The 13,913-nt window shown below is 36.4% G+C and overlaps 1 protein-coding gene across 1 annotated transcript in view; it reads left to right on the forward strand.

The window, feature by feature from the left end:
* Positions 1 to 13,876, forward strand: part of Madm (MLF1-adaptor molecule) — a 35,519-nt gene extending 21,643 nt beyond the window's left edge. The window contains exons 2-10 of the mRNA XM_088046507.1: positions 5,018 to 5,242; positions 6,039 to 6,169; positions 6,648 to 6,742; positions 7,295 to 7,378; positions 9,161 to 9,448; positions 9,655 to 9,814; positions 9,867 to 10,053; positions 10,102 to 10,221; positions 11,996 to 13,876. Of these exons, the coding sequence (XP_087902633.1) occupies positions 5,018 to 5,242; positions 6,039 to 6,169; positions 6,648 to 6,742; positions 7,295 to 7,378; positions 9,161 to 9,448; positions 9,655 to 9,814; positions 9,867 to 10,053; positions 10,102 to 10,221; positions 11,996 to 12,184 (1,479 nt within the window). The 3' untranslated portion in view covers positions 12,185 to 13,876. The remainder of the gene's footprint in view (positions 1 to 5,017; positions 5,243 to 6,038; positions 6,170 to 6,647; positions 6,743 to 7,294; positions 7,379 to 9,160; positions 9,449 to 9,654; positions 9,815 to 9,866; positions 10,054 to 10,101; positions 10,222 to 11,995) is intronic.
* The last annotated feature ends 37 nt before the right edge of the window (positions 13,877 to 13,913 follow it).

A 13,913-nucleotide genomic window follows, 5' to 3' on the forward strand; every position in this document is an offset into this window, starting at 1 on the left:
CCAATTATTCATTTTAGTCTGTCGTTAGCTTTGTTGGATCAGAGCGACAGGAAATATATTGTTACGGACGTTATTTTCATTTCGGTGCCTCTTAAACGCTTGATTACCGTATGCTTTGAAAACGTATTACGTTTTATTGAGCGTGAATTACGTTTCTTTCTAATAAGGATTTTTCTGCAAGGATCATTTCGAGTTTCATTGGCACGACCAACATTTTTATTTCTATGCTTATGAGTGATTATAATTATTCCTAGCTCTATCCAGTCGCAACGTCCTCGAAATCTGCAATTTGGCACAGTGTCTTTTTTTCAAAACAAAATTAGTTTCGCTTTACATTATCGCTATTGAAAGTACTAATTATTCAGACACATGTCTGTAGTTGTTTCAAGTGAAAATTAAATTCGTGACGGACGTTTTGAATGTAACTTAGAAGAGGTCACGTTAAAAAAAATGTGCCAAGAGGCGATGAGAGCGAAATGTTTATTAATAAAATTTGGACACTGATCTAGACGGAGGATTCGTAAAATATTTAAGAGAAAAAGACCGGCTGTGCCACCCCAAATGGATGGGACCAATCAAAACTTTACCATCCATCTGTGTAAACCTTCCAACCCTATTTTCATACGTGACTGTGCGTTTGTTATATCGATATTTGATCAGGCCATTTAAGGAACATCTAATTCGGCCACTCATCAATGATATGTCATGAATGAATAATAAAATAAATTGTATTAAAAAAATGATAAATCAAATTTGTGAATTTTTAGTTACCTAAACAAACTTCAGAACTTTTTTAATTTTGAACTGTTTGTGCTTGTTCGAAGTTTCGCCACTTAATTTGCTTCCTTGCACTAGAAATTTTGATCCATTTCAACTGTAACAACTCAATTTCAAGCTTTCTCAAAACCATTCTTAACTTAATTAAATTCCAAAATTCTATCGATCTGGTGTTCAATTCCAAGTTTCAAACGATTAATTTAAAGTTCATAAATAATTAATTTCGTACAATTTCCGCGACAACCTGAAATTTTAAATCCTTAATTAAATCTGACATTTCGATCGAAATTACGTTCTCGTTTCACTCTCAAGAAAATTACGATTTTCTGTGCTTCCTACCCAATTACTTTCGTTTAACGACGTTTAAGAAAGCAACATCATCTTCATTAGCAGGAAATAAGGTGACCGGTCATCTTCTAGAAAGTCCTTCGATGCAAATTTTCTGGTTTAGTGAAAAATGTTTTAAACTGCGTCGTGTGAACTCAGCAAGTTAATTTAATTACTCGAATAATAGAAACTGTAAACAATGGTTTCGACGACCTTGTGGTAGTGTTTAATCTTATCGATATGTTTTTTTGACAGCGATCTGGCGCCAGGTGGAATTAACGCATTTTGTAATAAAATCAGTAATTCAGATGAGCCAAAAGCATATTTTATTGTTCGCTAAGATCACAAAGAAACGGAGGAATTGCGCCGCGCACCCACAGCTAAAACCGTCTATTTGTCGTCTTATTTTTTGTTATCAAAGACCGGATAATCGTCATGTTAGGTTAAACCGGGAAGCCACCGAAGTCTTAACATTTGTAGACGGATGAAGTGAATCACTAGAACACTTCGCGTGTACTTAAATTTTTCTAAGGGCAGATATTTTTAAGCATAATTAAGGGGAAGGTTGGGTCGCCTTAAAAACCTTTATTTTTATCCAATGTAAAGGCCACATTTTCAAGGTTACACCTGTCGTGATTTTTTGGAGCCGTCTACGTCTGTAGAAATTTGGCCCCAGGCCAAATCGGTTATGAATGCGGCGCCGTGTACAACACCCATAATAATTTCTGTATCAATCAAATTTATCTGTATAAAAGGTGTCAGATACTTCGATCGTATCAATAAGTAATTGGTTTTCGTTGTTTTCTTTTGAAGTCTTTCGAATAAGAGATAATGGGGCTATTTTCGAACGGTTCTATATTTACAACGACCTAGGGTTTTCACTTAGTACGTGTTTATCTTATCAGCTGTTCTATTAATATGATTGGAGTCGGTGGGTTAGTTCAATATTATGGTTCAATGCGCAATAGACTGCCAACAAGTGCACCGGGTGATAATTTCGACGCCTTTGATGATGTATGAACAAAAAGCGTGTGATTCTGAATCATACTCGTGAAGACGATTTTGGTCTAACGGCACAACCAAAAAGGAGTGTGTTCTTGCGAATCCTTTCACGAAATTGTAATAAATTCCAATTATTTTAATTTTTAACAGACCTGTGTAATATTAAGAGAAAAAAGATGTACAGCGTGTTCGTGTTGCAGGATTTACTAGTGATTTATTCATTGAGGTTGGAACGTGGCGTTTTAACCTCCGAGGAAGGAAAAGCTTCAAATCATTTTTATTCAGTTTATTTATTATAATGTGGTTATTTAAATTTAATTTTAATTATACCGGGACTGCTTTTATACATTTATGCGATTTCCAATGTAAATTCAATTATTTGTTATTCGAAATATAAACAAAAGTGAAATAAACAATGAATAAAACAATCCGTGACAAATAACAAATATTTGTCGGTGCCGCGTTTGTTCTCTTTTGCCGAGGTGCGCATATTTTTAAATTTCTTTTGCACACAACTCTAAATCCAAAATGATGCAGTTAATATAATTTTGGGAATTCAGGAAATTGTTGGTTTTCCAATTCCATATTAAACAGTGGAAAATCTCGGACTTCAAACACTTGAAATTAGTGTTTGATCACTTGCGAACCAAACCTGTATTTACGTTGAGGTAATTAGTACGTTGGTAAATTGTAAATTAGCTGTAACTTTTTTTAAATAAACATTTAAATGGAAAATTAATTATTTTATATACGTAGGTCTTAATCTCGAAGATGGTGTCACAACTTTTGGAATAAAAGGAAATCTGACGGAGAAAATGTGGAAAAATATCAAACATTTTGAAACAGTAGAATAAGTTATATAATTTGTCAGTTTATTGCATTTTTTCCTAATTTAGAACAGTTTCCCAAGTTTGTGTCTGATAACTCCACTCCGCCTACGTGAGCTACTCTTCACCAAATCTTTATCTCGAATTTCGGTGTTTGACATAGCTCATTAAGTTTACACACGTTTTTCAAATCATCTTATCTCTAGCGAAGTGCGAACCGTACAGGATGTGTATTTATAGAAATATCTTATTTATTTCTTGTATTGATAAAAGATTAAAATAACTATCTGTCGCCACTGTTCAGAAATTAAAACTCGCTGCTTCAAAGGAATAAATTTGCATGAACAGTCAATGGCATCCACCATATAGTTTCATTTGAAAACCGGCGAGTCGCATCAGTCATCGTCTCGACGGAATCCTCTAGTTTTATCTTCGTTAAGACTATCTGTGGAGATTCACTGCTTAATCCTGAATCCCATGAGCTTGCTACTCCCACAATAAAAATAAAATAAAAGTTCTTCTCATCCTGTTGCGTTTGACGTCAACGGGATTAATTTACTCGCTTTCCATGATGTCCTATGCAAATGACGTTTGGTATACCATCGCCACTAGTAATGGCTTCGTGTCGTTATGTGTCGTTGTCATTTTTTATTCTAAGTTATTGCCTCTCATGGTGATAATTTTTATATGGTGGAAATAATCACTTGGAGGGAATTAGAGGTGTTTTACATCCGTTTCAGGAGGGTGAATGTCAGTTTTATTTATTGAGGGCGTGTGCGTGATTTTAATGGGGTTACCCGAAATGATTTAGTAATTTTAATACGTACTCCATGTGTGTATTTAAAAGTCTTGATTTCTTACTTTGTGCTGCACAAATGTTGACTTACCTGTTTCATCCAATGAATTTAAAATGCTGATTACTGGAGTTTAATTCGTAAAATGCGACGCAGAATGTACAAGTGGGAGCACCAATTAATATTTCTAAAAAATTATTCAAATATTTACATTAAAAATGGGGAACGTGTCCGGACTACGTGACAATGTTCATCTAGTACTTCTTGTTGCGTAAAAGCAAGAATGCACTCGTGGTCCTATTATGGGCGGAATATTTCTCCAACTTTTCGTGTGAGGTCTAATTGACTCACAGAAACATTCTCGTAATGGATCTATAATCGGTCTAAACTTGTATGTAAATAAACACAAGTGCCGGAGGAACCGAGAAGGAGAAGCCCAACAAGAGATGATAAGAGGCTATTTTTAGACTACTGGCGTTGTGGCTGCTAATTATTCCACAGATAATTCAGGCGCATTGTTGAAGATGTGTTAAATGGCCTTATCTATTTTCCACAAGTGCGCAGAAATTCCACAGTAAAGAAAAATGTAGTATCATTTTCACCCTTCCAGGTAACTCGAGCTGTTTTGGTCTGGTTATCACATTGTCGAAAAAAACGCACTTATTGCATTTCTTGCCACCATAAATTTTCTGATCGCTTCTACGTTAGTGGTTTCCGAGGTTGGGCGTGGGTTTCCACTTCGCCTTCTTTTCCTTCCTTTCCGGCTTATTTAAATTGGTACCGGCTCACGCGTCAAGGCGAAATTAGATCGTTCCTGTGCCAGAAATTCTTGTGCGAAAAGGGCGACGTTAATGTTAATTCATTGAAAGTATTTGTCACCGTTTGTTGGAATGACTTTCCACAATGGTTTTGTCCGAATGTGTCGGTGTGGCTCGGTGCAATTACCAGCATTGTCGTGAGTCATAATAGGCGTTCTCATCTTTGGATTTTGTCATGCTAATGGCCATTGTTTGATTCCGAGATGATTTTTTTTGTCATCGAAAGCTTCCTTCCTAAAGTGGAATGTTGAAATTAATGAATGAACGCTCGAGCAAGAATTTTGCCCCGTTACTTTTGGAAATCGGTTTTTTCAATGACATGTAAACGAACACGGTTCTAATTAGTGCGTTAATTGATGTGATCGTGTGTTTTTAATAGAAAGTTCGTAACATTACAACTAATAGAAACCAACCCATTTACCACATTACATTACTCATTCGCACATTTTCTATTATTGTTCTCTTTTTTCAGGTCGAACAAAGAGATGTGCCTGGAATCGACTGCGCCTATTTGGCCATGGATACCGAAGAAGGAGTCGAAGTCGTTTGGAACGAAGTTCAGTTTTCGGAACGTAAAAACTTTAAGAACCAGGAGGAAAAAATACAACTCATTTTTGAAAATCTCACCCAACTCGAGCACCCTAATATTGTCAAATTCCATCGGTATTGGACTGATACACACAACGACAAGCCTCGGGTAAGCATTCGAAAATTATTCCACTATTGGATATTACGTACTGATTCCAAGCTATTAATTTGCTGTTTGGCTCGTGAAGAAACATAAACGTTATTAATGTTCTGTTGTTTCCATCATTTAGTTTTGATTGCCTCGTTTACAAATAACGAAACTTTTCTGACCTTGTTCTTCAGATAAAAACCAGACTTGGGGAACGCTCCTGATGAATCACCGTATTTGTCTTTGCGATAAAATATTTCAACTGAAATTAACAAATAACCGTCATTTTACATGCTCAAATGTACTTTGTATTCAAACTTGGAAGATTAATTTGGTATTGATTCGATTTAACGAAATCAGGAAAGGGGAAATTACCATTTCAACGCGTCCAATGACTTAAATTAATTTGTTTTCAAATAACTGGTAATCTTTATTGTTTTTGTGTTATCGTATTATGTATATTTATGTTTGATATTGTAACGGATTGTAAGTCATATCATAGAAATGTTTAATGACGAATTTCCGGTGTTAAATAATTTGAAAGTTGTTGGAATTTTTATGAATGTCGCCCCCGCGTTGTTTGGAAAAGTAAACGTAAAAAGTGCGAAACTTTCCTGTGCAGCTATTAAAAAACGGGAAAATTACAATGCTATGGATAATTCCCAGCAAAGGCTATCTAAACAATTTTTTGTTCTTTAAAATCTCTGCATGAATGAAGGAAAGCCTATTAAATTAATCTCAATTAATGGGATCATAAATCAATTATGAATTTATATGTTTGTGGACAGTTGCACGCTACACGTGTTTTTTGTTGCAGGTCATATTCATTACGGAGTACATGTCCTCAGGTTCCTTGAAACAGTTCCTCAAGCGTACGAAGCGCAACGTGAGAAGGCTGCCGCTCCCAGCGTGGAGGAGGTGGTGTACACAAATCCTCTCCGCTTTAAGGTAATTAACTAAAAAACGGTGAAACCACAACACCCCTCTTAGCTATTAAGTTATTATTAAAATTATATTATAATGTAGTTTTTAAGTTGAAGCTATTGTAAAAATTGTGTCGCCACGATGATTCTGACTTGTGAGTATGTAAATCATCGTGGTTGACGCCACATTGTACTGATATTACATATTGTTAATACCCTGTGTTCACAGTGTCATCGCAAAGGTAAGTGGTTTTTAGCCCAAAAATACAATACTGTGCATCGTATCGGGAAAATCCGAAAACCGTTTTTCTCGGAATTTTTCTGCCTCCTGCAGGCGCGGTCCGTCGTGTCTTCTTTCTTGTTTTATGTTTTTTTTTTGTTTGGGTGGTTTTTGGGCCGCGCCTCGGTGTAGCGCATAAAAATCCGAATTTTGTGTCAGCAGTTTGCAGCGAGATCGGCCGGCGTTCGTCAGTTCTATGATCTGCAGTCTGTTTTCTTTCCAGTTACTTGCATTCCTGTTCTCCGCCAATCATCCACGGCAATCTGACCTGTGATACCATATTTATACAGCACAATGGCCTCGTCAAGATTGGATCAGGTAATCACATCGAAAAATCTCATGAAATTCACTTTTTTCGAAAAGATTGTGTCTTTTACTTATTCAATTGGTTTGATTTTTTTTGGAGTTATTATGCTGTATAGTTCGCAATCAGCAGCGGTGGATAGTTACGCCCAGCTCAGACTTGCTCGTTTCACACTCTACCGGCATCGCTCGAAAATATCACAACAAACGAAACTATCAAAAGATGGCGGTAAAGAGTCAAAGGGGCATTAGCTGGTCCGGGCATGCGAGATGCGTTTTGACGGGCATTCGTTAATCCTTTCTCATTCATTTCGTGTATGTAAAATAGGGCTGGGAATGAATATTTTACACGCACTAACAATGAGTGAGGAAAGATATCATGTAAAACGTTTGCTCCCAATTCTTGTCTCAATCATTTTCGAATCAATCAAAAAGAAATTTGCCGGATTTTTGGTAAATTGTGCTAATTCGAAGATGGTTCGACGGTCTTTTCGCTGTTGGTAGTCCACTATCAGCCACACTTGGAGCTATAAACTTTTTTTACTAATTTCGCTTTCATTTCTCTAGTGGCTCCTGATTCCATAAACCATCACGTTAAAACATGCCAGGACGATTTCAAAAATATGCATTTCATTGCACCAGAACATCCTAGTAAGTAATTGGCTTTTATTGTACTAGTTGTATTGGATTTCGTTGTGCTCGTTTTCATTTCCTACAAATTTCTGATCGGAGCACAACGAAATCTCTGTGTACTCATTTTTTAGTTTAGTGGTGATGGTTTGCATATTTATTTTAAATACATTTCATCTTCTTTCTCCACTAATCATGTCAGGTACTGTGGATTATCATTTAATTAATTAACACAAGTTTGTTTTGTGTTCAGATTACAACAGTCGTGGGTATGAACAAACATTGCCAGTAATTTATCGCGAAAAGTAAATTATCAACGCAAACTGAACAAGACCTAATTTATTTAAAGCCTAATCTCGGCATAAATTTATTTTGTAATAGTGGCTCTTTTAGCTGAGTCTGTAATCCAGGAGTCCCAAAGTTACTAATTGAAAATTATCGATTTTGTATTAAACCATGACACATTTAAAAACTGCGAGCTAAATTAAAACCACTCATAACCACAGGTAATCAATCCAACGATTCCAGTCTTGAGAATTTGAAAAGCCGGCGGTTCGTGATAGAAAGGAAATCAACCACCTTATAATATTACCTTATGGTTAATTACGAAGGTATAATTGCGATTTTTTCGGTATAAATTACATGGAATTATAATGGGTGGCGCCACGAATCGTTACGGTAGTTTGAATTTATTGTGTTATTAACAAGTTTCCAGACAAAAAAGTATAATTGGCGGCCATTAAAATTCTTGGATGCTTGTAATGTAGTTGCACTTCGATCGGCTTTCAGCAGGGCGGGCGATTAAAAAAGCCTCCGGACAATGAAAGATTTTTGTAGGCAATGACAGACAAAATCGCGTTACAGTGTAACCTCGATATAACGGACACGGAATTTATATAAAAATTATCTTCGACATGACTAAACCGTTTTGCCACTGACCTTTCGGAGCTAATCGCCTTAAGTGCGTTTATTCATTTAAATCGCACGGTGAAAACGCTAAATATTATCCTTACAGCTGTCAATAAACCCGTATCTATATAAACATACTGTAAAAAATAACTGTTTCGATACCGCGCCATTCTAATCTTTCGTTCGTGTTGTGAATCTGGGTCTGTTTACAAAAAATGTGGTAGTTTAGGCGGAAGAAAAAATTTCCTGGAGGAGAAGTCGTCGTCAGACTTTGATATTCGAAAGTTGGTTTGTTTAGCTTCATCCTAGATTCCTATTTTAAGTGTTTGGTTATTGGTGATGTAATGTTTATTACACGTGGAGACTCAATCGAATTTGCGGTGATAAATTTTTTTGAACTTATTTTTTTTTTCTGATACCGACAGTTACGGCATTATATTTTCAGAACTCCACGACATACGTTCGATATTTCCCACCCCCTTCGTGTGTGGATTTATTGGAATGTACTTCTATTTTTGACCTATTGCCTCCGAAAATATCACGCTTTCCGCCTCCTTCAAATAAATATCCACAAAAAATAACCCTCTCACCCCAATTTCCGCATTCGTGCTGAAATATTTATGTGCAAAATCAATAATATTGCTATTCCTGGTTAATCCTGCCGATATTTAATAATGACACCGCAATTAACATTACAAATGAATTTGAATCATGAAAAAAATGCGATCGGATTACTGGCGCTCATGACTCAGACTGTTGTATAACCTAGTCTCTTTTTTCCACGCCACAAAAACCTAAAGCCTTGAGGTTGGTCACGATTTCTAGTTTCAATAGCTTTGTATGTGTGGAAATTGAAAATTCCCCACTTTACACGTGCTGGTTGTTTTTTTGTAGGTACGATGGGCCCTCCGATGGACATCTACTCTTTTGGCATGTGCGCTCTGGAGATGGCCGCCCTCGAAATAGTCGGTAACGGCGACTCCGGCAACAAAGTGACGGAAGAGAATATCAAGAAAACCATTGATTCACTCGAAGACGAGCAACAAAAGGATTTCATACAAAAGTGTCTTCAAAAGAATCCCGGTGACAGGCCGACGGCGAGGGAGCTCCTTTTTCACCCCCTTCTTTTCGAAGTACACAGTCTGAAGCTCCTGTCGGCGCATTGTTTGGTCAAAAAATCTGGTTAGTACAACAAAGGTCAACATTCAACAAAAGAAATATAAAGTGTCCTGTAATTGTCTCATTTAAACCTTTTTCCAACGACTGATGTCGCCACCTTCTGATCCCACACACTTCTCCTGACTAAGCGTCATTTTTATCCCATTCTTACATAAGTTTTTTTGTTATTCTGTTAGTTTTTCTTTGTGTAATTGAGTTGGTTTTTCCAGCGAACATATCTGAAACGATAACAGATGAGTTAATGCAGAGGTGGTACGGACCTGACATGATAGTGGCCGAAATAAAGCGTAAGTCCGGTCCTCCAATTCACATGAAAATGTCGGATATTCCGATTACGGAAAAATTGGAAAAATTCGTAGAAGACGTCAAGTGAGTTAAATGGTTTTTTAAAGAGTTAATTAATAATGAAATTGAAATTTAGAAACGGCATTTATCCTTTAACGGCCTTTGGTGCCAAGCACCACCCTCCAGCCCGATCGAGGGCGATATCGCCGGAAATGGCGGAGTCGGTCAAATCCGTCACACCGGAACCCATGGATGTAGAAAATAGGAAAATTGTCAGTATGATGTGTGACATCAAACCCAAAGAAGAAAGCTGTGATTTATTGGTAATGATTGCTGGTTGTAATCTTCAGTACTTTACGTGTTAATTTTAGTTGACGATTGTACTCCGAATGGACGATAAAATGAATCGCCACTTAACTAGTTGTATTACCCAAACGGATTCTCCGAAAGGTCTAGCTCAAGAACTGGTACATTATGGTTTTATTAATGAAGTAAGTTATTTCGGCAGAAGGTAACCAGTAGTAGATCCGGGAAGTAGAAGGTCGTGTTTTCGTCAGTAAGACTGTCGTTGTTTATTTATGGTGAGAGTACAGACCTCCGGATTGTTTATTATTATTAAGTAAAGTTAAACACAATTATCTGTTTGCGCTTTAAAATATTTACATAATAATAAAAATATTTGAATGCATCGTGGCAAATGTGCATCGTAAATGTCATGCCTAACTTGATAAACCACAATTGTGAAGGTTGGCGGCCCTGTAACAATTTTCCATCACGCATCCCCTAACTCAAAATGCCATTGAAAACAAACATTGGTGCGGCGTCTAAATAATATTTATCTCATTTTTCTATTTTTTAATGGCAAATGAATCATCCATGTTCATTGCATTAAGTTGGCGCCAGGTTCAAATGTCGGTAATCAACAATTTAATGTGTTCAGTCACATGCTGTGTGCGTCACTCTTTAAAAATTCGTAAACATTCTAGATTTGCTTTCAATCACAACATACACTGTGTTGCTCTAGAAAAAAAACTCAATAAAATGACCTGGACGTAGATTGCTCAAAATTGCTACTTTTAATGTTGGAAATCTTCCAAGATTTCTTGCACAATAGTTAAGTGCAGCCCTGCCTCGGTCCGATACGTGCTTTTTCCAGATGTACTCCAATTAAACTGTACGTTATAGTAAAGAAAATATTATTTATGCGGCAGTATAATTATGGGCTGCAGAACTGTAATTTTCTTAGTTTTTCTCATAAAGAATCTAGTCAAATCTAGTGCACTAGGACGCGAATGCAGTCGTTGTTTTATGCTCCATTGTTTTAGTAATAACTCTAAAATTTTAAATTTGAACAATGGCATTCCAAAATAATAAAACATAGAAAGCCCTCATTTGGTGTGAAAACTTTAGAAATTCCCTTTTTTACAAATAAAGTAGGTAGGTTCCTCAAAAATTTTACAATAAAATGACAGGTACCAACAAAATCTTTAAAAAATAATGTTTTTTTTTTAATATGTTGTCCCAGTGATAAACACCCACTTTTAATGTCCTTGAACTTGAAAGGTTTAATCAGATGAGTTTGTTTACATTTGTGGTAGCGCCAAGAATTGGGCAAACTGTTTGTTTTGTAAGCAAATCGAGCCAATTTAAAAGTCCACAGAGAGGATTTAATTTTGTTGCAAATATTTTTTTAGAGCAATAAAAATAAAATCATCTGAAACGTGACAGTTTGCCTTGGACTAAATGTCACCCTGACAAGTGTAACGATGCTCATGTCGGTTCTGTTATGTGCGAGGCGCGAAATTTGAAATTAAAATTTTGTTGTGGATCTTCTTGATACTGAAAAATTAATATGAATTTTGGTTCGGGTAATCTTATTATAGAATAAACGACTCGTCCTATGCAAATTCGCGAAGGATCTTTCCAACATCAGCACTTTTTGTGGGTATTATTATCTCACCGTGACACCATGTCTATAAATTGAACAATAATTTATTTGTGCGCACTAATAAATAGACTTCCTGTTGCGAAACGTAAAGGGCATTGCACAATTTTCATTGATAAGTCATGACGATTGTAAATGATTTATCGTACGTATACAATTAGAAATCTCAAACAAAATGACATTTCCCAACGATGTGGGTTGTTTGAAGTTTTGCAATGTAGGTAGACTGGGTTTATCTCTTATGACCATGAATAAACGACGTAACGAACGACAAAAGCGCCCACTTTAGCGGAAAAGTTTTTGATGTGGTGTATTTCCAGGAGGATCGAGACAAGATTGCTGCCCTTATAGGAGAGACGTTAAAGGACTGTTCCGGCCGTAGTAGTCCAAGTAGACTTTTCGAGCCCTTATCACATCTGCCCCCTCCCCAGCCGGCATTGGTGAACTCTGCATTACCCTTGACGGCGGTCAATTCCACTACTCAAGTGCCCATGCACTCCACTAGTTAGTAGAACATAGATACTGCCAATGCACTTTCATATTTCTAAGATGTCAAATACAATAGTTGGATAACAAAAAATTGACAGAAATATATTTACCATAAGTACAGTGTCGACTAACTAGACGATCGCCCGACGAGAAACTGCGGAAAAATTGCAGGAAATATCAGGATATTGTCATCGTGCTCATTAATTATCCTTAAAGGACGTCGCGCGAGGATAATTAATGTGTTCGTTTGATGTACAGAGTGATAATTCGTAGTGACATCATCATAAGCTTATTTAGGCCGCCTGCATTTTTCCAAGCTAGGTTCATGCCTTACAACAATAATTTGGGTTAGTCTAAGACGTCATTTACGATAGAGTTAGAAAGAAGAAGACTGTTTTAAAAATGCTGGACATTACACTAGTCATGTGACCACGTGTTAATCTGTGATCAGAGCTTCAATGACATAAACGCTGGACTGTTTTATCATAGATTTCATAATATTGTATGTGATCTGTTTATGATGATGATGATGATGATAATTTTTTATAACTCCTAAACCGCGCTCGCAAGAATCTGTTTCATTGTTATTTATTTTACTTTAATACTAAACCCGATGGATGTCAATGCTGACGGTTTAGCTTGTGTTATTATTGTCAAATACTCGTGTCGCAAATGCATTATGATTTGCCCCTTGAGACTGATGTAATTATTTAAAGAAATAAGGGAAAATGTGAAAAGAATAGTGGTAGTTGCAGGACAGGACCAATTGTATATCGAGGTTTCGTTCTAACTTGTGTCGGAAAGGGACGCTCTAACTAAACTAATTTACGTCGACGAGGTTATTTTTATTTATTTAAAAATCAACGAATTTTGTTCCGAATTTAGGCCTAAGTTATTTTTTTAGTTTCGTCGCCTAAAATAGCTCCGAGGACGTAAATTAGTTTGTTCAGTGGCGAGATTAGGAAGGTGTACATAGTAACTACTGTATGAAATTGTAGATAATGGATTTTTTATTGAGAATTTAGAGTAAGGATATTATTTATTTGTATAAGACATCAATAAGAACGCTCTGTTAGAGGTCCCGTGTGATAATTCGCTCAAAGTCTGGATGATGGCTAACCTGCGTAGTCGGTTATGCTTTGCCCCTCCAATTTCGAGTATAGCCGCTGCAGTCTTTCCGTTAAACGAAATGTTCACCTTCACAGCTTCTTCACTGTAAACCTCTTAAAACAAACACGTTCAAGAAACAATTATTGTTCTTCCTTAGGCAAAAGAACATAACGTGCAGAGATCTTTTTGTTTTCAGGTCATAGTGATATTAGAGACCCCTAATTTTTTTATACTTATTTATTTCTCATTTGTTACCTTAGCTTGTCAGACTTACTAATCAACGCCATCATGAAATAGCTTGTTTATTATTTAGATTTAGTCATGCCTCTGCATGTTTGTTCAATATTATTGCTCACATTGAGCAAATGTATATGAAATTCTATATTGAATGCTAACGGAGACTTTGCATTTAAAAGCTTCTGCCAAACACGTCAGCGCTGTTCTATTGGGGTGGCCGGTGAGAAGTGTTCCTGACACACTTTTATCTGGTCCCGTCAGTTTCATATAATTTCATTTAAGTTGTGTTTATTTGTATTGTAATATCACCAATTCTTTATTGTATACCTAATTTAAATAAAGATGCAATATGGAGAATTTTGTAATTATTGTGTATTTTTTTGTTTGGTTTTTTTGGTTTGA

Source organism: Gnatocerus cornutus, chromosome 9, assembly GCF_029298725.1.
Source record: "Gnatocerus cornutus isolate USDA-ARS CGAHR chromosome 9, icGnaCorn1.1, whole genome shotgun sequence".
Taxonomy (NCBI): Eukaryota; Metazoa; Arthropoda; class Insecta; order Coleoptera; family Tenebrionidae; genus Gnatocerus; species Gnatocerus cornutus.